The 26,134-nt window shown below is 40.5% G+C and overlaps 1 protein-coding gene across 2 annotated transcripts; it reads left to right on the top strand.

Moving 5' to 3' along the window:
• Window positions 1–372: 372 nt before the first annotated feature.
• Window positions 373–26,030, top strand: SLC25A24 (solute carrier family 25 member 24). Of its 2 annotated transcripts, none has more exons than XM_052667015.1 (10): window positions 373–470; window positions 14,567–14,693; window positions 15,731–15,818; window positions 16,334–16,445; window positions 18,984–19,142; window positions 19,522–19,674; window positions 20,784–20,891; window positions 21,762–21,929; window positions 23,055–23,205; window positions 23,557–26,030. In XM_052667015.1, exons 2-10 carry the CDS (start codon window positions 14,624–14,626, stop codon window positions 23,733–23,735), a joined length of 1,188 nt encoding a protein of 395 aa, XP_052522975.1. In that variant the 5' UTR covers window positions 373–470; window positions 14,567–14,623; the 3' UTR covers window positions 23,736–26,030. The 2 variants fall into 2 exon arrangements, with proteins under 2 accessions (XP_052522975.1, XP_052522976.1); XM_052667016.1 differs by lacking the exon at window positions 373–470 and adding an exon at window positions 5,073–5,397.
• The last annotated feature ends 104 nt before the right edge of the window (window positions 26,031–26,134 follow it).

The raw sequence follows: 26,134 nt of genomic DNA, 5'->3' as shown, positions 1-26,134 counted from the left end.
TAAATATATGTAAAACAAGGTTTTGAGGAAATCAGTATCTTCAAACCTCACAGTTACATTTAGATAAAAAATGTAACTCAAAAGTAGTCTTTTTTTCTGAAGAATATAGGAATTCAGACATGAAATAGTAGGAATAAATAGAAATGTTTTCTATGGATAGGCAGCTGTTTGTAGGCAAAATCAGTGTCTTGGGGCTTTTAAAACACTCTGAAGCATTCATGTTTATCTCTGGAGGTGGGATGTTACTCAAGCAACCTGTGTTCCTCTGGTGCCCTTACTGTAATGCTACTTCCCTGCTGGGCACTCTTATTCTTGCCTTGCAGCTTTTTTTTCCCCTGAGAATAACAGTATTTGGAACTGGTAGAATTTTCTTTTCTTTGTTTGTGCTTTAGGATGTTTTCTGGTCTTGAACTGCTATGATATTCGGGCTGTAACCTGCATCCAGATCAGTGCTTTCAACAGTTGCAGTTGCACTGTACAGTACAGTTGCACTGCAACAGTACAGTAAGCACTGTAACTGTTGTCAAAGAGATGAAATTGGATGTTTGAAACTAAATTAAACTGAGAAGTGACCTCAGTGGGCGCGAGTGTGATGTGGTTAAGTAAGCTCTATTGTTGAATTACTTGTACTGTTTAAAATAAAGTTTCAGTCCTCCTAAAATATTGCTTGTAAAGTCTCAGTCCTCCAAAAATGCTTGAATGTATTTATTATTAACCCACATAGGCAGGCTCTGATTTATCTGCTAACAAATATGTGTCCTGAATCACACAACACTCCTGTATTCTGGCACCAGTCTTAACAAAGACATAGTACCTCTTGTCAGGATGAAACAATTTGGAACCACATGCTAGGAAAGACAGCGTGGAGGAATCACAGGATCTGAATTGATCAGTGCATTTTTGTAAAAGCTAGTAAGGGTCTGAAGTGTTGGCCTTGTGTGAAGGCCAACAGAAAAATTCTGTGCTGGTGGAGATTTAATTAACTGTACTTCAAACTATAGCACAGCAGTATTCACTGTATCCCAAACCAAACAATCCTTTAGCTGTGACTTTTCTTTTTATTGTTTTGACATATTCTAATTTATGCTGTGTATCCTGAGGTTCGCTCATTCAGTTGACAGAAACTGGTTGCTTGTTCTTAATGGTCTTTTTTTGAACTGTGTTGCAGAATTGGATATGATCTCATGAAAAAATATTTATCTTCCCAGTAGTCCACAGTATTAAGCTAGAAATGACTTTTGGCTCCTGCAGTAGGTAATATGCACAATTCAAAGGTATTTTTAAGTGTATTGTTCTCTCTTTTTTTCTACAATTAGAGCTATGGTATCTCAAGCAAACACTTCATCACATAAAGCAATTCAGCTACCTTCTAGTCTATCAATAAAATATGTTAAGTCTATCTCTAGCCTCTTAGGCTTTCTGATATTTATAGAACTTCCTCTAAATGGGTAGCATTGATGTGATTTAAACATTGATGTATTAGTATGAATTACTGTGTATTAATGCATACTAATTAAAAGCTCTTTTACTGAGTTAAACAGATTTTTTTTTTTTTTTTTTTTGATGTTCTGATACTATTCAGTGTTGATATCAGTGGGGAAAAAAATACAGGTATTAGAGTTTTATTTCAATCCTGTTTTAGATGCATATTTTAGGTGAGGATGCTTCTTGACTCACAGACGCCCTTTGTGGCTGTGCAGGAAGGTGAGCATTTCCGAACTCCTTAACAAAGAACTTTGTAAATAATGCAGCTCCCAACCCTGTCATCTAAGACCATCTGTAGAAGAATTAATGTTGGTAGTGCTATTTTCATAATAGCAGAAACATAATCTCTAGTTCCCAGATACGTAAATTAAGCAGAGATCTGGAAATGCATTTGTGGTTGTGGTTTTGAATGTTATGCAGCATGTTGCTTAGGCCTGACTAGTTTGCATCTTTCAAGGACAATGGCTTCCTCTCAGGCATAGCTAACAGATTATCTATGGATGCAAAAATGTCTGAGACATTGATCTACTTTTCTTCTTCCTATCAGCTACTCACATTGAAGTCACACTGCTTAAACTTCCTGCACACACCTGTACTACTTCATTTCTGCGGAAACAAGGGCAAGTGAAAAATGAAGTCCTTGTTGCTTCGCACCTTAAACAGGTGGATGAACTAAATATAACCTGCATTTTCAGTCTGTAAATATGAATACTATAAGCAGAGTTGTAGCTCTGTGTTGTGGCTGAATTTCCCACACAGCTTTTAACAGTATAATGTGTGATACAGATCATAACTGTCCTGATACGTTAATCCTAGTCAAACATGCTACAACTAGCTTTTCTTCCTTTTATCCTCAGGAAGACTAAATGCATCTTTTCTTCTTCTCCTCTTACTTTTGGGCTATCAACAGCTCCAGGGTTATTAGGAGAAAAGCCAGTGTCCCACTGAATTTCTCTGCTTGATTTGATTGTTTCTTAATCATCCCTATTGGGCATTACTGTACTTCAGTTCAATTATAACAGATAATAGTTGTATTCAGTTCTACTACATGTGCTAATTTCAGCTAACATTATTTTTATTAGATGGCATTTTGTTTGTGTACACATGCATTAGCTGTATACATTAAAAAGTAATGGCCAAAATGCAGTGTTTGTTATCATGCTGCTAGGAAAAAGTTGCCACTCACTGCCTGCGAATTCCTGAGAGTGCCTGTATATTGTCTTACTGATTTTGTGGAAGTGATTATCTTATGCTGAACATGTGAATGGCATGAACTGACAATATTGAGTAAAATTGAGGCCAAGTAAAATGCATTCCAGGTATTTGGTGTTAATTTTTGCATGTTTCTAGTGTATACATTGTGTTAATATTTAAGTACAGTGTTTAGTATGATACTCATAAAAGAAACTGTTTTAAGACCTCTGATAATGGTCCTGTTGCATGTCAGAAATATGATATGCTAGTCATATCTTCTTCTGCAGCTGCTTCATTCCCACTTCTGCTTATTTCTATGGAGTGCATTCAGTCACTAGTATAGATAGTTTTTAATTGCATGATGTGATTTGTGATAAAGGATAATGTTACATTCCCTGTTTTCTTTTTTTTTTTCTTTTTTCTTGAAGATGTAAGGGTGACGGCAGGAGTTAAAAATAACAGATACAGAATTGAAGACTACACTAGAGTGCTTTGATGCTGAGCTGCAGTGGCCTCAGCAACATTCATGTTCATTCTTTCCAGAAAGAAGTGAAGAGTGTTCAGGCTGTGCCTGTTGCAAGGTGCAGGTTAGTTAAAGTTTGCTGTATGGCCAAAGTAATGGGTAATTTGGACCCGTCTCATTTATCAGCTACCTGGAGGGGGGGAGGACAAGAGTGTGGAGGGAGTCACTTGTCTTTAGGTGTGGGGCTGCCATTCAGTGATAATGAGGGAATGGGCTGTGAGGAACCCTATGAGTTTGAGCAGGAACAAATTAAAAGTACTGCATGTAGGATGGAATAACCTCTCACAATGATGCAGGCTGGAGACCTGACCGGGGAGCAATTCTTGCCAGAGAGCATGCTGAGCATGGGCCCTGGAAGTAAAGACCTGCTGCTCCCTAGGCTGTATGAAATGGATTGCAGCCAGCAGAAGGAAGGAAGTGTTTGTTCCTCTCTGCTTAGTGCAAATTAGGCTGTGGTTAGAGAGTCCAGGCCAGTTATGGGCTCCCTAGTATCTGAATGGCAGAAGCTGGAAAGCTCAGCAGAGGGTCACCAGGCATGGGAGAGCCTGGAGGACTTTCTCCATGAGATGTTGAAGAAAGTGGGCTTTCCTAACTGGTACAAGAATAACCTTTGTGAGGCATAGAAAGAAGCCTTCACTTCCCCCCATTGGTTAATGGAGGTTATGGAGGAAATGAGGTCAGGGTCCTTGCAGTGGAGCAGGGTGGAAGGATATAAGACACCAAGTAGAAACTGAAACAAGAAAGGCTTAGACTGTATTGAAGGGGAAACTTTTCTCCTGGTGATGTCAGGTAGGACACGCTGTCTGGGAGGTTGCACAGTCCCTATCTGTTGAGATTACAAGGCTGGACAAATGCTGAGCTGAACTCACAGCTGAGCTTTGGTCAGGAGGATGGACTGGAGCCCTGCAAGGTCCCTTCCCACCTGATTTATTCTGTGCATTGATAAACTTACAGTGAAATCATATTGCCTTTAGAAATACAAGGTAATTCATTCAATCCTGTCGAACTCAATAGGTAAATCTATTGAGTGACAATGTACCAGATGAGCTTTATTGATTAATCCTTGGACAGGGCCACCAAACTCCTGCTCTGAGGCTGAGACACTCCCTGTGGCTGCGCACTGACTGTGAAATGCAGCAGGAGGGCAGTGTTTGGCGTGGCTGTGCTTGGCCACAGTGCAGCTCCCAGATGGACAGCGAGTGCTCAATGAACAGCCTGCTTCTGTTAGCTGTCCTTTGGTTCCTATGCCAGCTGTGCCTGCGAGTGGGTGCTTTGCCTTCTGGCATTTGCACCATGATTTACGTATGAGCCAATTGTTTCCCCTTGTCGTTGTTCTACTCGGCTGACCCAGGCGAGCTGTTTGGAGGACATCTCTTGTGGGTTATCCACAAGAGATGCGGCTGCTCGTGTGCGGCTGCTCGTGTGGTTTCAGCGCTGCGCGGTGACTGCGGTGATCCCAATATAGCCCTGTTAAGATTCGGAGTATCGCTGGTATGGCAACTATTTAAGGCGGTAGTGCTCTCTAAGAGCAGGCCACCTACATCGGGTGTGTCGGCAGCAGCGCATCACAGCCGGTGCGTGATAGAACAGACGCCTTTCCGAGCCGTATGAGACCCGTGGGCGCCTCGCGCAGGGCGGTCTGCTTACATTCAGCGCTGGCGACGCTTACTGTAGGTTGACACATCAGCACTGCCGGAGCGCTTCTCCGAGCCTCACCGCGCGCCTCCAGAAAGCACAGGGCAGCGGTGCTATCTGCGCGCAGCCGAGCGCCGCGCCCCCACGAGAGCTCCTATGGCTGCAGCGGGGCGGGGCGCGGCGGGAGGAGCGGCCATTTCACGGCGCCGCGCGCGTTGCCGCGCCCCTCGCGGCCGCCTCGGGCGGGTGGGGCGGTGCCGCCGCTCTCCGTCTCGTCGCGGGCGGGGCCGGCCCCGCTCCTCCCGCGGCCCCTCCTGCCCGCACCCGGTCCCGGGGTTCCGAGCGGCTGTGTGCGGCCGTCCGCTGTGCCCCGCGCCATGCTGCCGCTCCTGCGCTTCTTCGCGCTGCCCGCCGCCTGCGACGGGAGCCGGGATGGCGACTCGCGGTACGCCAACCTCTTCAAGAAGCTGGACCTCAACGAGGATGGGAGGGTGGACATCGCCGAGCTCCAGACGGGCCTCCAAGCCATGGGCATCCCGCTGGGCAAGGAGGCGGAGGAGGTAGGAGCGCGGCGCGGCCCTTCTCGAGGCGGTCCCTTCCGCAGCCCGCGCCTCGTCCCGAGGGTCGCTGAGAGGCGGCGCTGCCCACGGGGACTGCCCGGAGCCGGAGCTGCCCGAGACGCAGCCGTGTGCCGCCGGCTTCGGGCCTGCTCCGGGAGCTGTGCTGTACGGTTATAAGTGTGGTAACTCGAGTGCAAACGCTATTCAGAGCGTAGCAGCCGGTGGTTCTGTTGCCAGACGGGCTTGGCCTAGCTTAGTCATCGCTCATCACTTCTGCACTTCCTTGGCCCGTATCGCGTGGTGTGCGATGTTGTCCCAGCGCGGGGAAGGATGTAGCTCACGGCTGTGGTTTCAGTCGCTGTTTGCACGATCTAGGTCAGAGTAAGTGTGTAGCCAGTGGGTAGGTAAGATTCTGTTTCAGTTGTGTGGCAGCTGGCAGCAGTGTCAGAACAAGCGGGTGAGCCCAGCTCTCCATCGGCACGCGGTGGCAGCTGGTGTCACAGCTCCTGCGTGTAAAAGCGCTTGAGTATAGCGGTAACCTTGTGACTGCTGAACAGATACAGCTCTCGCTTTGTTCTGCAGGTTCTACAGTGACTGTGATGGCTTAAAACCAAAAGAGGGGAGTTCTAGGTTAGGTGTTAGGAAAAAAAATCTTTATTCTGAGGCAGTGAGGCCCTGGCACAGGCTGTCCAGAGAAGCTGTGGATGCCCCATTCATGGAGGTCCTCAAGTCTAGCTTGGGTGGTGCCCTGGGCAGCTGGAGCTGTCAGGTGCCAGCTAACCCGTGGCAGGGGGTTGGAGCCCAATTATCTTTTAGGTCTCTTCCAACCCAGTCAGTACTATCATTCTGTGACTGCGATGTTTTTCTATTCCCTTTTATGAATGGTTTCTGCCTAAGTCAGTAAAACGAGTAATCAAGTGCTGAAGTGCTCTTACGCCACCAAATCTGATCTGCACCTGGATGAGAAACTTCTGTTTTCTAGTTGTTTTTGATGATGCCTCAGGATCAGAATGTAAAATCATTTAATGCCCAGTTCTGAGGGTGGAAGTATTTGTGTGATAAAGCAAGTCTGCATTATAGGAGCAGCTTCTAGGTTTCACTTTTATCTCTTTATAAGGTATTGTTTACTGAAGCTGTTGAAGTTGTCTTCAGTGGGCTCCATTAATTCTAGCAGTTGTAACACTTTCTCTTGTGCCGATCTTTCATTAGGAAACAGAACTGGTACGTGGACATGAAAATTATTTTGGAAAGCAGGTAGCTTGTATCTGCGGTCATGTGAGATGTATGGCTTGGGCTAATGCTGATGGTGGTGTGCACTGATGCTTAAGCAGTGTTGTCTGGCTTCATACATCTTTCAGCAGACATAACTTCCAAACGACATGGAGGAATTTGGACTTCAGTTGTACTTCTGCAAGTCAGATGTAGGTGTGGTGGGCTAAACAGGTACAGCAGAGGCCTGTGCTTGAGTTGTTACTTTAATGGTGCTGTTCTTTATTTCAATATCAAGAGCAGTCAGCGTCCCAGTACTGTGCCAGAGTGAGCCATTGTGTAGATTCTGGTAGAGGATGAGAGAGGTGAACTTCAACTTTGACAAGAGTGCTCAGAGATATGTTGGGTAAGCCATTCAATTTCAGTGACCTTGTGCTAATTCTGGCACACTCCTTATTCCTTCCAGAGGTTTTGGTCTGCTTTCCTCCCTCTTGATATATGTAACTCTCTGCCTTAGATGCCTGAAGGAGAAGTATCCTGCAGGTCTTGTGTGAGTTGAATGGTGCTACTGTGAGAGTATAAATGAGTCGTAAGCATACTTCCACTTGAATATTGCTTGTGGTCAAAATCATCTTTGTAATGAAATAAGTGTACCTGGATTTTCGGCCCTTGGTTGATTAAGGAAGGACAGTTGGGTCTGCTTACCCATGAGAACTGGTCGCAAGCTCCAGTCACGCATTATGTACAAGTTGTTGAAAACCTGTTGTACCAGTTAGACTGTAACAATCTAGGGTTTTTAGTTAAAGAGAACAATAAAGGGATAGGTGTCCTGTTTTCTGACAGTTAATGAGGATGGTCTTCCAATGTAGTTTACTGAGAGTCCTGAGACATAAGTGACATGTTTCTGAAGTTTTGAGCAACTCACAAGTGAAGTTCCAAGTGATTTTTATGTTCCGCATGATGTTTTCCATGCAAAGTGCAGACCTAAGTGTCTGTCCAAGCCTTGATTGATGCAGGACAAACTGGTAGTGAAACCTATGAAATCAATTGAGATAAGCTACACCCTCACGGCTGTAATGGGGAGTAGGAACGGGCTGTTCTAGTTTCCTGAGAAACACAGTGTAAACAGTCAGCCGTGAGTCACATCAGGCTTTTGAGGTGGGTCAACCAATTACTAGAGTGCACTAGAACATTTATATGCTCACCATTTCAATGGTGCACATAGCTTTTACTTGAAAAGACTTCCTATAGTAGGAGAGCCTCAGTGAGACTTGCTGTTGCTTTCTTTCCTGTCTTTATGCAACTAATCTGCTTCTTGTGCTCTTACTTGAGGCACTACTTGAAGCTGCATTCTCCCACTTAGTCCCTATCTCAGGCTCTAGATTGGTGTTTAATTCAATAAACTTTTTACTACTTGGTAAAAAGGCATTTTATTAATGAAGTTACATATGTAGTCTTCACCTTTATGTTTGGGGAGGCAGAAATAATCTTATAATTGCTATTAACTAATGAGTAAGGAAATGAAATGGAGCGATACTATAAATGTGGCCAAGGGTTCTGCCCTGCCCAATAGCATGGGGATGTGGGTATGAGCAGACCTTTGGATATCCTATAGAAGAGCAGACTGCACTTTCTTGTGGCTGAGTCAGGGTGTCAGGCCTTGCACTCACTTGATAAGGTGCAAGTCTGGGTTAGATCTCCAAAAACCTCCTGTTTGTAGTGAAACATGTCTCCTTGGGAGTGTTGGTCGCTGTACTTATGGTGAACACTGCTCCCTCCTGGCTAACTTTTGGTAAACAACAGATGGCTTACTTGTTTCCCTGCAAAGTCTATTGGCTCATCCCAAGTCATCGCCTTCATGCTATAAATTAGTGATTATGCTCTTATTACTGCTTTTCTCTTTGCACTGAAACAATGTGTATTTCTCTCTAGGAGTTTGTGTGGTTTCTGAAGTTACAGAGCTGCTATCCATTCGAGCAATAGACATGTGCGCTCCTTTGAATTAAGCTTTCATCTGTTTTCTTGACAGTTTTATTGATGTTTAATGTGCGATGGGACACTCTTTAGATGAAGTAACACAGTAGATATCAGATTGATGTGTTGCAAGTAGGTAACTTGTTCCTCTTTAAGGAAGAATCATTCTTTTTCTCCATAGAAAGGCATCCTAGCCCAAAGTGACAGAAGCTCCTGACTTTGCGGTCTGTTTGACCTGCCTCCTGTCAGTGTGTGACAGAAAAGTAAACCACTGAAAAATCCGAAATGTCTGCTTCTTAAAGGCTGCCAGGATGACTCCTTTTTTATTTTGTAGTATATTACTTGCTAGGAAAGGATAACTTTGTAAAGCTTTGCAAAAGATTCCTAACATTGTATGTCAGCGCCTACAAAGAAGGAATCCAGTGTGGTGAAAACATCAGATGGATCTCCACAACTACTTTAACAGCTATTGTACAGTTAATTTGGGTTAGGAGAGTTGTCTGATAGCAATACTAAAAAGATGCTGGGATCAGATCGCAAATGATCTCATCCCGTGTCTTCAGAATGCAGTGAGTCTCTTAGATACGAGCACCATACATGGTGTGCATGGTTATACTATTTTTGTTCACTCTTTCCTTCTGTTGCAATCAATCCTTACAGTAAACCTGCAGGAGGCAAGCTCCGTGTTTTAAGCTTCAGTTTCTGCTAGAAACGGCCAACCATTCACACTCAGGATCTATTTATGTGTTGAGTCCTGGAGCTAGACATAGGAAGATAGTATTGGAATGAATAACTGCATTCTGGAGACAGTACAATCTTATTTGGTCTGTCTGTCAGGTTGAAATGTAAGTCTAGTTATGCCCAGCTATGTGAAGGTCCTTTTAATTGAAGAAGCAGTGTGATGAGATACCTCCATGTAACGGAAATGGGGACCAAAGACACTGAATTCTCAGCAGTCAGAACATGATCTGCTTGGAGTAATCAGTTGTGTTAATGGAACTTGTAATTTTGCTCTTACCTGTGATGAACCAGTAAGAAGACTGTGGCTCGCCCTTCCCTACTGCAGAGTGAGGTGCTGAGAGCAAAGAGCAGGAAGGAGATAGCTGTAGTTGATGGAAGGATCTGTTACTGCAAACAGTGCGTGTCTGCTGTATGAGGATGGGGGGCTCTGTTTATGGCGGTGTCTGACAGTGTCACCTGCTGGGTACTGTTTAAATGCCATGATAGCCTTTGGGAAAGAAGTGAACAAATAAGAATGGGATGTGAAAATATAGTGGGATTTCTAGGGAGGTAATGCAAATGATTGCTTTGCTCAAAGCAGGATGCCGGGAGGTATTTTTGAACTTTGACAGCGGTCTTATTTGTTAGTGTTATTGGGACTCATTGACTGGAGCGATGTGTGGGTGCAACTTGGGGCCCTTTGGCTTCATTCTGTGTTTATCCCTCAAATGCTCTGTCACAAGAGTGGTTTTAATAAACTTTTCTACTGTGTTTCACATTATCATTTTGTGTTATGGATTTGTGTAGTCTTGGCAGATACAGGTAGGAAAAAAAAAAGCCAGAAAAAAAATACCAGTTCTTGGTATGAGAGGATGTGTGTCCAGAGAAGACCAAGGCTGCTTGTGATCAAGCTGCGGCTGGATCCCAGTAGATTTCAGTCTAAAACATTTATAATTGCGAAATGCGGAGTTATGTGAATGACTGACGCTAATTATTTTTGAGGCAAAAATGGAAAGAACAGAATAGAGGGAGGAGAAGGGAATGAAGGGAATGACAGGATTGCTGCCGAGAAGTATCCTTGAGATAGGCATCTGAAGGATACTGAAAGAAAACATGTATCTTCTGTGTCCAAAAGACACACTGTTCTTACCTTGGTGTTGGCTTGTTTTCTGTGCTGTATCTGTGACTGTGCCCTTTGGAGCTCTATCCATAGATTACAGAACAATGAATTGCTAATTGCACCAATTCTGAGTCTTTAAATACTGTTTATTTTTACTTGTAATTAGCAGAATAGGAAGCCAGAAATGCCCAGTAATTTCTTGATGGATTTCTTCCTGTTAATTTTTTTGGAAGTTGTATTAATGAGCTGTAATAACAGGCTAATACAGGCAATCATTTGTTCTGAGTAGCTCCACTTCATGCGCAGTTCAGTTTTGTAACCAGAAGAATGTGGTGGCTTATATGTAATGCAAAAACTGTTACACCAAGTACCATAGGAAAACTCAAGTGTAGATTTAAAAGAAAAGTCTACATGAAAGAACTATGATTGCTTGTTTTGCATTTTCTTTCTTTTCTATAGCAGTGAATGTGTTCAAGTTCATGACTGGCACAGAGTAATCTGATAATTCATTGGGACACTTTTGAAGTCAGGATTTTTTAGGGTCTGTAACTTTGCTGACATTTTCAACAGACCCGCTGGCTTAGGTTCCCACATCCAGGAACCCTTCTGGAGAAAAAATGTTTTATGTAAGAAAGTTCTTCACTATTTGTCTAGTTTTGGTCTCTCGAATTGCTGTAGCCTTGCTGTGCAGGACTTGGAGAGCAGAGTGTAACAAACTACAAAGCAGAAGAACAGAAGTGAAAGAATTGTTATAAAAAGTAAAAATGGAAGGAATGTCATGGCCAAACAGGGTCAGCACAGGAGTGTTGTAGTCTGTATGTGTGGAGGCCCGCAGCGTGAGAATGAAAGATGATCCGAATAGATCTTTAAGTATTTGTAGCTCTGTAAATTCTTAGCAGTTCTTTCTGGTCACTGCTTCACTGTATAGCAGATTATCTTTATGCTTCTTGGTTGACATTTTTAGATGAGAAAAGAAATGGCAGCGCTTAAGAAAAGAAACTCCTGTGACTCAGAGCTGGGTCTACCGAAGGGTGACGTGGTTCCCTGGTAGCAACAGTACGTGGCAGGTGTTAGTGCTGGGCACGCTTAGCACTGGTTCCCAGGGCTTGCACGCAGCAGCTGGCACCTAAGTTGGTCCTGCTCCATTGTTGTAAACACGCCTATGTTAAAAATGCATCCAGTTTTCCACCAGAGAAGTAGTTGAAGCAGGAAGTGATGTGGTGACAAGTGGTTACAACTATGTGAAATGTCTTATCTGGCAGTATATGAAATGAGGAGCAGCAGTCTGATCACTTGCTGGACATCAGTGAGGTAACTGAACACTGCTTGCCCAGGCAGACTGTGGCATCTCCCTCCTTGGAGGAGCTCACAACTCAAGCAGACGTGGTCCAGCATGACCTGATCTAGTTGGGCTGAGTTTTTGCATGTGCTGTGAGTGAACAGTTTGCATGTGGGGGCTGGCACTGCACTCGCTGCAGCACCTGCTGGCTTCCTGGGGCTGTGCCAGGCTGTGCCAGGCTGTGCAGCTCCCACCGGCCCATTTCTGTCCTCTGTGTGGAAGGCATTTCTCAGAGTGCTCTGTTTGTCCCCCAGGCTTGGGGTTTCAGTCTCAAACTTCAACACTTACATAAAGAGTACATTTTTACAGGCTTTAAGAAGCTTTTATTTATATTAACTTTTCAGATCTTTGGGGGAGGAGAGGGGGGAAAGTGTGTGCGCCTGCTGAGGTACAGCGTGCGTTTTTGTTCCCTGCTGTTTCTATTCTGCTCAAACAGGCTTGAAATTTGTAAAAGAATGGCAGGACCAGGATAGGTGGAGGTTCATGCACGTGGCTTCCTAGCTGCTGCAACATGAAGTGTGCCTGTGGGGCAGATGGAGAGAAAGGTGCCCCCTTCACACACGCTAATTGCCAGCTCTGTGAACCTCTGAGGAATTTCTGCTTTCTTTGGCTCACGTCATCCTGAGCGGTGGAGGATTTGTAATCGGAATGTTGCGTATGTTTTATTGTGCCTCTGAGCCAGAACAACACTTTCCTTGTTTCCTATTTGTGTAGCTCAGGTAGGGAGCAGTACCAGCTGGCCTTTATGAGAGTTTACATAACTGACCCCTACTGAGTTGGTTGGGAGGACCATGTGATACAGGATGCTGTGTGTGCTGGGTGAAGGGTTGGGATGGCATTGTCTTCAGTGCAGGGGCTCCTTCTGCCAAGAGTCATTTTTAATGGACTTCTTTTGATGGATTTGTCTATTAGAAGGTGGTTGTCAGGAATGCATCCATAAAATTAAGTAAATATGATGTGTTTGTTTTTGTAGGATGTGGGCATTACATGTTACTGAATTGATGAGTAGATTATTGTTGATGAGTTATTGATAGAATCAACAGCTAAGCTGGAGTATATTAAGGACAGAACCACAGAAATGTTTCTCAGCTGAGATCAAACACCTTTGTTGGAGTATGTGATATCTCGCATAGATTTCCCTGTGCATAGTGTGCTGCGTTATCAGAGCTAAATAATTTGCCCATATATTTCACTGTTGAGTACCATGTAATCCTTAGCCTTTTAATTGAGAACCCTATCAGTACTATACATTTTGGGTGGCTTTTCTTTGTTTTTTTTCTTTCTGAGATTAAGCATTAAACTTTTTAGTGTGTGGATAAGGAAAGATGAAGGGGACGTTACGGATGTCTGAACACTTTTGAAAGCAATAACCAGACCAGAATTCTCAGCTTCATTTATGTTTGGTGTCTGTAGGCTAATCTTGTTAGACTTTGCCCTTTTGAGGATTTACACTAATTATGGTGTGTCATGGTGGAAGTTAAAAAAAAAAAAAAAAAAAAAAAAAAAAAAAAGTAAAATAAAACAGACTTTGTTGATTACAACGACCAAGCAAATGCTGCTGATTTACTTAGCAGTTGTGCAAGACAGTCTTGCAAAATAGAAGGTGTTTGGAAGAATTTTTGGCATATGCTGTAAATATACCTTCATGTGCTCAGTAACTCATGCTTTCAGATTGCTCTTGTACTGTGCATTGTCCTCTTGGGATTACCCACACTGAGCAACAACACAGGAACTAGTGCCCAAATGAAGAAACGGGACATAACTTCCCCTCAAATCTTTTGTTTTAGAGCAGAAGCGTTGGGATGAACTTCCTTCCCCTGTTCTTTGCATCCTGTTGGATGAGCCAGTGGCACTGTGGGCACATGAAGAGAGTGGGCAGTGCCCACTGGAGCAATGCTGCTGGGCCTTCTGTCCTGATCCCACTGCTGTCTACTGCTCTGTTTAAGGAGCAGTTTGTACTGTGGCTTCAGATCCAAGCTGATACGTCCTGCAGAACTTGCTAGCCTGGGCATTGCTCGCCTCTGTGCTTTGCCCTTGCAGACTTGCCTCAGCTGTTACACCCTGAGAGGTTGCTTTAATTTCCCATTTATTGTAAAGTGTATTTTCACACATAAGGATGATACACTGTTTTGGTGCTTTGAATGAAAAGTATAAGTCATGCCATTGCTTTTGTATTTCAGGCTTGTTTTGTACTGTGCTGGCAATTGTATAATGTGTTCAACTCGTAGTTAATTTTATATGCAGGCTGTCTGATCAGCAGGGCAGTTACGAGCAAATATATGCAAAAGTGGAAGATAACTGTTGTTGTGGTGTGTGTGCTGAGGAATTCTTTGTCAGTATTTAAATAGTTAATTGCTAGTGTAATTCAGAATAGACCACTGGATTCAAGAGGATAGCTGAGACTGTGGAATTGTACTGGAATGTTGTAGACTTCAAGTAGAGCTAGAAAATCGCAGGCTTAGAATTGTTTTCTGCCATGATTTTGTCATATCTCCCAGGCTGTCCTCCACAGATGGTTTGATCCCTGGAGGTGTAACTTGTGTTTGAATAAGCAAGTTTTGGGAATAAAAGCTAACGCCATCTTTGAGTACAGTTTGTTTTTTTTCTTGTCATTATGAAGCTACTAAGAATTTGTTAAATTCTGGGGACAAAACCAAGCTCTGAAGTGTGTGTTAGCTCTGTGTTTTCCTGACTTGACTCTCAGTGTGGCCAATACGGTACATGTTAAACCTCAGCTGTGTTATGCTGTTGTTACCTTGTGAGTTGCTATATTTCATAAAGTCAGATGTTACATTTTCTCCCAACAGAAAATCTTTAAAGCTGGCGACACTAACCAGGATGGGCAGTTAGATTTTGAAGAATTTATGCAGTATCTTAAAGATCATGAGAAGAAAATGAAACTGGCGTTTAAGAGCCTGGACAAAAACAATGACGGTAGGCTGCTATTTGATGTGTTCAAATGTTTGAAGGAACTACATTTCCAAAGTTATCTTGACTTAAATTTTGTTTAAATTGGAGACAAAAAATTATGTGTGGGAATCCTTGATTTCTTTGGCTTAACAGGAACGCAGTTAGTGTTTTCTGTAGGGTGAAATAAGTCTCTTTTTTTTTCCCTTTTCTTTTTTTACTTTCCAGATTTGTTCATCTGGGTGTCTTTGCTTTGTAGAGAGTAAGGCTATAAGGAAGTTACTGTCTATCAATTACAGATAAAATAACTGTTAACTTACTGTATGTATCTTATTTGGGTGTAGAATTTTAGTGTTCTTACCTTTGCTCTGTCCTTAGATAATAAAAATGCATTGCCTCTGTTGAAATTCTTTTCTTAAATAATCTTTTGCTATTGTGTAGATGTTATAGAATATTAGAAACATTGAATGGTTTGAGTTGGAAGGGACCTCAAGATCATCAAGGTCCCATCCCTCTGCCATAGGCAAAGTTGCCAACTGCTAGATCATGTACTGGATCAGGTTGCCCAGGGCTCCATCCCCGCTGGCCTTAAAAACCTCCAGAGGCACCCAAAACCTCTGTGGACAGCCTGTTCCAGCACCTCTCCGCTCTCTCAGTGGAAAAACTTCCCCCTGACATCTAAAGGAGGGGAGGTTTGGGTTAGTTTAACACCATTCCCTTTGTCCTGTTACCTGTACAAAAAGTTGATTTCCCTTCTATTTATAATCTCCCTTTAAATTGGAAGGCCACAGGGAGATCTCCCCACAGCCTTTTCTTCTCCAGGCTGAACAAGCCCAGGTCCTTCAGCCTGTCTTCATGAGGTGCTCCAGCCCTGATGGCCCCAACTTTTCAAGTATGATGGAGACTGGCAACCACATTAATCAGTTCCTTTAGGACTCTGTCATGTATGTTGTCTGACTCCACAGACTTGAGCACATTCAGTCTCTCAAGGCAGTCTCAGACTAATGTTAAGTCCAGTGGACTCTGTATTGTATATATCATTATCTTTCTTTTTATGTTTCAAGGAAAAATTGAGCCATCAGAAGTTGTCCAGTCCCTCAAGATACTGGGTATAAACATTTCAGAAAAACAGGCAGAAAAGATCCTGCAAAGGTCAGAAATTAATATTCTGAGCTTCTTTATGTTCTTCATATTTCTTATAATTCAGAGAATGCAGCAATTGAATGGGTTTGTAACTTTGAAATGGTGTTGGTAACTTCAGTAGTGCATATATAGGAATTCTCACATTCCATCTGTTCTTGGGTTATAGCATATAACCCCAGAACATATAACCCTGTTTTAGCATATAACCCTGTTTTAGCATCCGGTTTTGGGAGGGGAATGTTTATACCTCATTTCTATACAAATATTGTTAGAAACAAAGGTTGTTTCTATTGTATCTGTATCTTATATATATATATATATATTGTATCTATATCTGTATCTGTTTTCCAATAGAGAATGCTAGATACACTTGAATAAGAAATGTATGGTATTGAAATACCGTGGCAGATTTACCCTTGAAGTCTCCATATATTGTCTGTAGAATGGATCACTGTGATGGACAATATTTCAAATAAAGTCTGTTTTCTTAGCTGGTTTTGTTCTGTTTGTGTTTTGTTTTTTAGTATTGATGCTGACGGAACAATGTCAGTAGATTGGAATGAGTGGAGAGATCATTTTATGTTTAACCCTGCTACGGACATAGAGGAAATAATCCGATACTGGAAACATTCCACTGTAAGTTCAACTTCAATTTAGTGCATCTTTTCAGTTCGTTTCTGCTAGGGCAACTTATAGTATTGAGCATAACAACTTCAGTTATATTTTGTGCATTTAAAAGATTCTTCAGTTACCTTTTAATTGCCAGTAATTCCTAGAAGGAAATCTTTCTCTTGGAGATACTCCATAGAAAGTAGTAATAACATTAAGCATTCTCTTCAACATTACATTACATTCTTATGTTCAGTGCTCTTGATGTGTTGAAACATACATGGAAACATTTTAACTCCTGTGTTGAAGTCAGTTCAGTAATTGCGTTTCTCTAGTAATATTATCATTACCATAAGATCACAGCTGTCTTTGTCTACGATACGTTCTTGCGTTGTTTGGTGTTATGGAATTTCCTTTAAGAATGATAGGATATACAGCAACAAAGCAGACAGTTTTTTAGGTTAGCATTGAATGGAGCTCTTACCACCTTAGTGGCTGACTTTAAACAAAGAATAATAAGGTATATAAGCCAGTAACAATCCACTTTACTTTGTTTTTCTGGTACAGGGAAGGGTAATCTGTATAGTTATGGAATAATCTGTCAAGTTAGGTGAAGATGAATTTCTATTGAGACCAATCATGCTTTGAGGGACTGGTCAGCACTTCCATAATAAAAAACAGTCTGAGATGTGAAACATTTGAGCAGCTCTCACTGCACAGACTAAATTCAGTTGTGCTTGCCAGAAAGAAACTAGGTTCCTGTTTGCTGAAGAAAAGTGCTTGGAGTGCTGCTTTGTGATCAGATAGGCTTGGTCCCGGCTTGTGCTTTTATCACTTTTAAATATAAGAGCTATTTTTTAATAATTCATTTTATTATTTATCTATTTTTGTTATTATGGAATGTCCTTAATTATTCCTAAGGAAAGGGTATAGATGTCTCTTGTGATGTTCTGGTTTGGGCTCAGTTATGACCCAGTTATCTCAGCAAGCAAAATCCAGCTATGCAGTAACACAGCTGGTGCTTCAGATAAGAGCAGATGTGAGATGTCACGTGACTGGCTGACAGCTCTTGAAACTGTTTGCTTTTTGTAATTTGTATACTTTTATAATTATGTAATTTTAATTGCTGTCAGAATCTTCTGAGGAGATAGCTGCACTGGCAGTTATTAAGATAGTTGTAGTCTTTGGTTATAAATCTCTCCTAAATTTAAGAAAAAAGAAGTTAAAGCTAGATTTAGTTATTGAAGTTGCGTTTAGGGGTCAGTAGATATATTGTTTAAACTCTGGTAGATATGCATATAGTATCTGTAAAATCTATTGGTTTTATACTTTGAGAGTTCTGATGGATACTTTGCTGACTCCATTTGTTGTTGAGTAACTGATGACACCTTATTTGGAAATCATGGATGTCAGAAAAAACAAGATTTTCTCTTAAATCTGTTTCATGTTCAATATCCAGACTAGTGAAGTCTTACCCCAGTTGTGGGTAATCTACATAATAATTTATGTATAATCTGCATACTGCGATTTTTACCGTCTGAACGAGCAAGTCAGTTGTCAGCCTGCTTAACAGAGATCTCACTAGGGTGTATTGTCTGAACGCAACATCAGCAGCAATAAAAATGGGTTTGTGAGTTAACATACTTTCTGGTCAGTACTTGTTATCATTTATAGAAACATTCCTGATTCTTTGTAGGCTTTCTTTATGCCTAGTATTAGCTTTTCATTATCTCTGGTGCAATTGTTCTGTTTTTATCATGCTTATAAGTGATATGAAGAGCAAAGAATCCATTAAGTGACATGTTCAATTAACACAGACTTCGGCGATAAAGCTGTCCAAGGCATAATACTGGAATGTTCCTTGATCATATTGAATGTTAACACAAAGATGCAACTGTTAAAGAAATGTCAAACTTGTATAGCTGAATAGAAGTCATTAATATGTATTTCAGAGTAACTGATAATGAGAGGAAACTTCATAGAACATTCATTTTATAAGCCAATACACGACAGCTACTGGGAATTGAATATTCTGATATATCAACTATAAAATGATTAGTTTAAGATGTCAGTAGGAGGGAGAAAAAATCCCACGTATGTGTGAATACATTAGCATGAGAGAGAAATCTCTTGTTAGTGTCCTTAAGAGATTACTAAGCTAATCCCAGAAGACTGTCTGGTGGAAGGTTAGCATTGACAGTAAGCATTTGAGCCTTAGTGCTCTCTGAAAAGGTTTACTGATCATGACAGGATGTCTTTGTTTGGGTCATACTCAAGACAGAAATTTGTCGTAATTTTTAATGATGATGGTGCAGTCTTTGAAATGGTGGGTAGGTGGTATATTGCTCAATATCTGTTTAGAAGTAATTAAAAATACTGTTCATTGAATAGCAATAGCAATACGTAGCAAGTTGATTTTTTGAATGCAAACTAATTCACTTATGTTGAACTAGCATTTTATTTCTGCTCTTAGCTGGTAGGTTAATTTGGAATTAGCACTATTGGTAAAATCGAGGTAGTGGAGTAAGATGGTTATTTACAGCCCTTTGCTTTGGATTCTAATAGGTGCTGGATATTGGAGATAGTTTGACTGTTCCAGATGAGTTCACAGAGGAAGAGAAAAAGAGTGGACAGTGGTGGAAGCAGCTCTTAGCAGGAGGAGTGGCTGGTGCTATCTCTCGAACAGGTACAGCACCTTTAGATCGTCTAAAAGTAATGATGCAGGTAGGTGCAGCGTCTAAGAACTTCTTCATTTCCATTTTATCATCTCAGTTTTAGAGACCTGTAACAAAAAGTTGATGGCCGAATAGAGTATGTAAATTCTGGAGATCTAGTTGTGTTTTAACACGCTCTATATTTTGTGCCCATTAGTGTTTTCCACATTGATGTCAGCAAAAATGTAAACCAAATGTTATACTACTTGTGCAATTAAAATAAAATTTTCAATGGTGAATTTTTTTTTTTTTTTTTTTCTTTTTTTTTTTTTTGCTAGTTGGTGTATTTATGCAGTGACTGGCTGCTTTAGGTGATGAGTTTTACAGGCTAATCAGAGCACTGTCCCTTACTCTGTTGTTTTTTTTGTTTTTGTTTTTTTTCTTTTTAGGTTCATGGTTCAAAATCAAACAAAATGAATATTGCCAGTGGTTTTAAGCAAATGTTGAAAGAAGGTGGTGTTCGATCGCTCTGGAGGGGAAATGGTGTAAATGTTGTCAAAATAGCTCCTGAGACAGCTATTAAATTCTGGGCTTATGAACAGGTAGGATGCTAAATAGAAATGGAGGTAGTAGTGTGTAGTTCTTACTGTTTATTATGTACGCTGTTGTGTTGTATAGGAGTTAGTGTTGTGGTTGGGGATTTTGTGGTAGTAATGTAGAATAACTCAGGTTTTAACTAGCAGAAAACATAGGCTATTTTAAATCTTGTTTTCCTGATTTGGCCATTGACTTTTATAAGCAGTGTAGATTAAATCTGTCATAAATTTTAAGCTGTCCTTCAGTTTTTGTAACTTCATAGGATACAATGTACTGAGTTGATCTCGTTTTTAGCTTCAAAGTGAGAACAACCAAAACTGTAGCGTGTTACACTGGCTGGATTTGAATAGGATTCTTTTAAAGTCAAATATCACAGTGGTGCGTGAGATGCCCTCACCCTGGATTTCAGAGTTATATTTACCTCAGAATCAGCTTTACACATCATGTTAAGGCCTAATCCTCCTTTAGAAAATGAACTACATTTCTGATGTAGTTAACTGATCATTGCTTTTTTTTTTTTTTCCCTTTTGCCTAAGCAAGACCATATTAATGTATTTCATGTTTTTGTACAACAGTGAAATAAAATTAACAAAAATCAAATTTTGGGGAATTGCAAGACTGAGTGGCAGATGTAAATGCTGTAGAGAAACTGTGAGCATTCTGTTCCTTCCTCTTGCCCACCCTTTTGGGAGCAGACTTTGGTTGTGTCCCTGCATGATAGTGTTTGTCCTGAATGATACTGTATGTATCTCTGCTGGTGTCCATATGAGCTGAGCTTTTGTTCTCCAACTGGATATCTTGATCTGTGAGGGAGTCAGAGCCCTCTTTGTCTGGGCAGCACACTGTAGGCTGTTTGGAGTACTGGACAGTAGTGTGAGTGACTGGTGCCTTTAATGTACAGCATCTTTGCATGTTAGAATAATTATTGCTTTTGTGAATCATTGATGATGGAGTAAGGATAGTGCTAACTTTGTTGGGTTTGTAAATGCAACTATTAATGTGTGGAAAAAATAAGTGAAGCTTGAAAAGACATGTTCTATTGTACTCCTAACTCTAGTGGAACTCTTGTATCTTCTAAAAAGCATATGATGTTTTATGTGCTTTATCTTCACAGTATAAGAAGATACTCACTAAAGATGATGGAAATTTAGGCACCATTGAAAGATTTGTATCGGGTTCTCTAGCCGGGGCAACAGCACAAACTTCTATTTATCCCATGGAGGTTAGTAGCAGAGAATTTGCTTCCATTAGAATCTGCCAAACATCTGGTTGGGCATTTTTGCACTTGAAATTATTGTAGGAGTGTACATACACTCTTTTATCCTATGTCGTTATTTTTACTTTTGACTTCCTTTCAGGATTGCAGCACTAGATACTTTAGAATAGATGCTGTTCTAGCTGATAGCTGTCATTTTTTCTGTTTGTATAGCTGTCCTTTTAAGGTATCTTTTGCTTATTAAAAGATGCTGGGAATCCAGGTGTTGGTATCACTTCTCTGTGTGTGCACACCAGAAATCTGGGTTATTGTACTGTATGATTGCATTTTGTATGAATGTCCTTTTTGAAATATGCAATTAAATGTGTCATTGGAATCTAGTTTGGGAAAAGAAATCCTATAATGCATTTAACATTAAGTACATATTCAGACTTGTTGCTGAATTGGACCTATATCTTTCCCACTATATGCATAAGCAAGGAATGATCTTGTCTGGAACAGAGCTAAGGAATTATATTGTATTATGATAGGGAGCCAAGTCAGATGAGGAGATGGATGTAGAGGAAGAATAAAACAGCTACAGCAGAGATTTGATGGATTAACTAGTCTTTTCTCTGTGGGACATATTTCTGTGTATTTTGGTACTAAATTGTAAGCTAGTGTATAATGTTTGTGATATTCTGCATTCGTGATAAAATCTGAAGAAGCTTACCCTTAGTCAGCCTTTAACAGTAGTAGTCATAAAGAAGACTTGTACTTCCAAATTCAAAGCAGTTCCAGAAAATGGAATAAGCAGGTATGTATTGTGTTTTCCTGCATTTAGAAACTACAGTAATAAATATTTATGTAATTAAGACTACTGATTCTTCCCTTCAGGTTTTAAAGACCAGGTTGGCTGTGGGTAAAACAGGGCAATATTCTGGGATGTTTGACTGTGCTAAGAAGATCTTGAAAAGAGAAGGTGCAAAGGCCTTCTACAAAGGCTATATTCCTAACATTTTGGGTATAATTCCTTATGCTGGGATTGACCTTGCTGTTTATGAGGTGAGTGCAGATGGCTGACTGTATGTTCGTGTAACATCTACTAATCTTTGAACAGAGTAATTGGTTACTGTTACTCAGTCAGATTTATAATACATCTGTAATGTTACAGTTACCCTGGTAAATGGGAATTGCTAGTGAACTCACCAGACTTGCAGTTCTGTCATTTTTTGCTGCCTTTGGAGGGATCCTGTACAGACTGGTCATTATGTGCAGTGGTTTCATCTAACACACAGGACTCTTTTCTTCCATTCTGTCAGACAAGAATTGTGCTTGTAAGGTTAAAGTGTATTAGATTTTGGTAACAGAACACTCTTGTGTAACTGAATGACCCCATTGGCTGGGAACATAACCTTTATATAGCAAACCTGAGCCATAAAAACTTGACTAGTGTTCATATTAAGTTACCTGTCCTGCAGCTATCTCATTTTTTGCTATTTTTGATTTGTAGTTGAATTATAGTAATTTGAACTCCTTATGTATTTTTGCATGTCAACAGAATTCTTTGTAGCCAACATGTTGTTCTTGTGATGAGTTTGAAACACTGCACTGTTTCCTTTAAAGAACTGGCACCTTACACTCATCAGCACCAATTAAAATGTTCTGTCTACCTTCACTTACTGAGTGTTGCTTCAGAATATGTCAAGTAACTAATATGCATGGACTAATTTTATTTTAGTTTAGAAGTCTTGTTGCGATACAGTAGTAGTTAAAGTCAGCAGAATTGCTTCAGCAAGTGTTTTCCAAGCTATATGGGAGTTCTGTCCTATGGTTTGCATCTCTAATTTTGCATGGAGTGGCATGCCTGGTTGTATGAGTTTCTGTTGTGCCTGATGACATGCTGGGTCGTTCCTTCCCAAGTGTTAACTAGAGCATGGGCACTGCTGCCTGGTGTTGTGTTGTGGTATTTAAGGAATCTTTTTCCTGGCACTAACTGCTGTAGTCTGCAGTCCTTTACCACATGCAGAGGTTTTTGTGTGTAGTCTTTACTACAGTCATAGATTTGTGCTTTTAGTGAACTTAATGCTTTTCCAGGATGAAACCCGTAACAGATCTTAAGAGTAAACATTTATTTACTTTTTCAAATGTAGATATCTTGTCTTATTATTTAACCTTTTATCTTGACAGCTCTTAAAGACTACATGGCTAGAACACTATGCATCAAGCTCTGCTAACCCAGGGGTTTTTGTGTTACTGGGATGTGGTACTGTTTCCAGCACATGTGGGCAGTTAGCCAGTTACCCTCTTGCTCTTGTCAGGACACGCATGCAGGCTCAAGGTGAGTCCAATTGTTCTGAAAATGTGTGTATGTTCTCATTGAAATGAGGTTATTTGTGGCAGCTGTAGCAGGGATGTGGGCATGAAGGATTTAAAAAAAAAAAAAAAAAAAAAAAAGAAAAAGCTTGAAGAATTAAGAGTTTATCTGATATGCAGGTAAGTGATGCATTTTAGTGGGATTTAGGCACGTGGATCTCTCTGGAATATCTAGGGATTAAAGAGATGTACTGCAAAGACGTAAATTTTAATTGTTGGCCCTGAAAATGATAAGCTAGCTACTCAGATGTTTAATACTTGCTGAAGAATTGTGATATTGCTGCAACTGTTCAATAACGTTGTCATCTTACTTTAGCATCGGTGGAAGGAGCTCCACAGCTAAACATGGTCAGCCTCTTTCAAAGAATTGTTGCTACAGAAGGAATCCAAGGACTTTATAGGGGCATAGCCCCTAATTTTATGAAAGTTCTTCCAGCTGTCAGTATCAGTTACGTTGTGTATGAAAAAATGAAGCAGAATTTAGGAATAGCTTGAAGTAGAAAGGTGAGATATTTCTAATGTGGTTGGAATTAACAGAACAAAAATGATTTCTTCAGTAATCTGTTCTTGCAATTAGAGACTGTGGAGAGATGCTGCGACTTCTGTTTTTATTCTCCAGTGGGAGGAAACTTAATTTCTTGTACACCATTTGTAAACAGATACCTATGTTGCACTTTAATGTCACTAAATTGAGGAAAAAAAACACCTGTATATTTAAATCAACTGTATGCCTACATATTCATATAATCATGCATATTTTACTCTTTTGTCTTCTCTAACTGAACTTGTCTCACATGAAACCAAAGGTAGAAGAAGTTCATACTGCCTTGATACTGAATTGATGAAAGTGACTTTGTTTTGTCATGCTGCCTGTCCTCAAGCCATTCACAGAAAACATTTTGCACTTCTAGAAGTAAGCACTTAATATCATTATTTTTGAAGGCAATCTAAGTTCTGAACATTGTTACCTTAGATACAGGAAGGAACAGTGTAACACATTAAATGTAGCCCACCACCTTTATTTTCAAGTTAACCTGTTTTTTCTATAATGAATATGAGCCTGAAAAACTACTGTTCCACGGTATCTAGAATACCTCAATTGATTTATATCATGTGTTTTGTAATGCAGTCAATGATTTTGGTATCTTGCTTCTTTGGACCTGCTTTCACACTTGTAAATGCTAGCATGACAAGCTCTCGATTGCAGTTAGATGTCTTATAGAACCAGTATACAGAAACAGAAAAAGACTACTGGATTACTGGATCCATTCCTACAAGTGTAAGTTACTGTTTAAAAATGAGGTGAAGGATCCAGTATTAAGCTAGTGATGAATTAGCTGTTGGCTGTGTTGGAAGAAACTGACTTGGACAAGAATTCAAGCTCATCGTAGCTGCCTTGAAGAGCAAAAGGCTTCTTGTTCATAATTTCTTCCCTTAGTATCAAAGGGTTACAGTCCCCTTTGTGCTTTTAGCAAATAAGGGATTGTGTTATTATGTAAAGTTTTTAAAGGCTTGTCATGAAGGACAAATCCGCTTTCCCTCACAGTTTTGTGTGCTGTGTATGAAATTTGGGTCATGAAATACTTTTGTCTGTGTGACCAAATGGAATTGCAGCTCTCTAATGTCCATCAGGCTCATGTTAACAAAGCAAGTGAAGCACACACAGGGAACTTGTAAGTACTTGAGAAACAGTTCCTCATTTAAAGAAGAAAACGAAAGCAGCACTTCCTCCATGTAGAAAATAGGTATTTCCATGTATAAGCCGCTTCCTTTATTTCTTGGAGGGGTGTGGAGCTGGGGCTGGTGGTATGATTTGTCTTATTTCAGTGGCCTTCAGTCCCAGATATTGAGGTAAGAAAAGCAATCACTGCTGAACTCCTTTGTTATGCTTTTTCTGCAGTCTATATGATGTCTTAATTCTTTATTTACAGTAATCCCAAATCTACAGAGATAATTTTTATACTCAACTTGACCTTCAAAAAACACTTCTCTTTGACCACTTCCTGAAATTGGATTGCTACAGGAAGAACTTAGATCCTATGCTAAGTTCCTGTAAGGCCTTTGAGGGTATCTATGTGTACACATGAAGCCAAACACACACAGCTGCCCCATGTGTATGTGTGTGTATACACAAAATCAAACGCATCAACAAGTGCCCTTTGTTCCTTGTGTGGAAAACTGGGCTGTGTTCTTCAGTCAGCAGGTCAGATGTACGTCTGTGATCAGTGCTTCCATGATTGTTTTTTATCTTCATAAACTGATACATTACTTCCTAAGATTTGTATTATAAAATGTTTTATCAGATTTTAGAAAATGACAGCTTTGGCTGTGTCTTTTGGCCTTCAATTTATGGAAAACTTGGACTTTGCACTTTTTTAAAAAACTGAGGAGTCATTCTATCCAAATCATCCGTGCGTATGAAGCCTTTCCAATCTGAATGTTTCTTGGTTTTGCCAACATGTTTGTATCTTGTGGGATTTTTGAGATTGGTGATGTTGCCTGGTCATGTTGTCTGGCTGTGACCAATGAGCCACTGTGTGTGTGATTTCAGAAAAGTCTGTCTTCCAGACTTGGTCCTTACTTTTGTGTGCAAGTGCCATTATGAATATTGAAAATTATGTTGGTGATGCTTTCAAGCATTGAAAAGATGGAGTCATCTTCAAATTTCATTTTTCATTATGTGCCTCTGTGATGACTGTTCATTTGTATATTCTTTGTCTCTTAAGAAATGAATGTTTATCTTTTTAGCTATGTAAAACTACGAGTTTCTAATAAATGTTCGTTTCTTTATCTGGTTCAAGCGTGCTGATCTTTTCTGTAGCCAGTAGACAGGTGATATTTCTTTATTGCATTATAAGTGTACAACTTGCTGTAAAAGAGAAATAAACAATTTA

This window comes from Tympanuchus pallidicinctus, unplaced genomic scaffold (assembly GCF_026119805.1).
Source record: "Tympanuchus pallidicinctus isolate F22 unplaced genomic scaffold, pur_lepc_1.0 scaffold7, whole genome shotgun sequence".
In the NCBI taxonomy this organism is placed as follows: Eukaryota; Metazoa; Chordata; class Aves; order Galliformes; family Phasianidae; genus Tympanuchus; species Tympanuchus pallidicinctus.
This window is presented reverse-complemented; position numbering and strand designations above follow the sequence as displayed.

Excerpts from the sequence above, each read along its gene's own strand:
- SLC25A24 (XM_052667016.1), top strand. The coding sequence starts at position 5,215 with ATGCTGCCGCTCCTGCGCTTCTTCGCGCTGCCCGCCGCCTGCGACGGG. Across the intron at positions 20,892-21,761 it reads CTTCTATTTATCCCATGGAG|GTTTTAAAGACCAGGTTGGC; the intron begins GTTAGTAGCAGA and ends TCTTCCCTTCAG. Across the intron at positions 21,930-23,054 it reads TTGACCTTGCTGTTTATGAG|CTCTTAAAGACTACATGGCT; the intron begins GTGAGTGCAGAT and ends TTATCTTGACAG.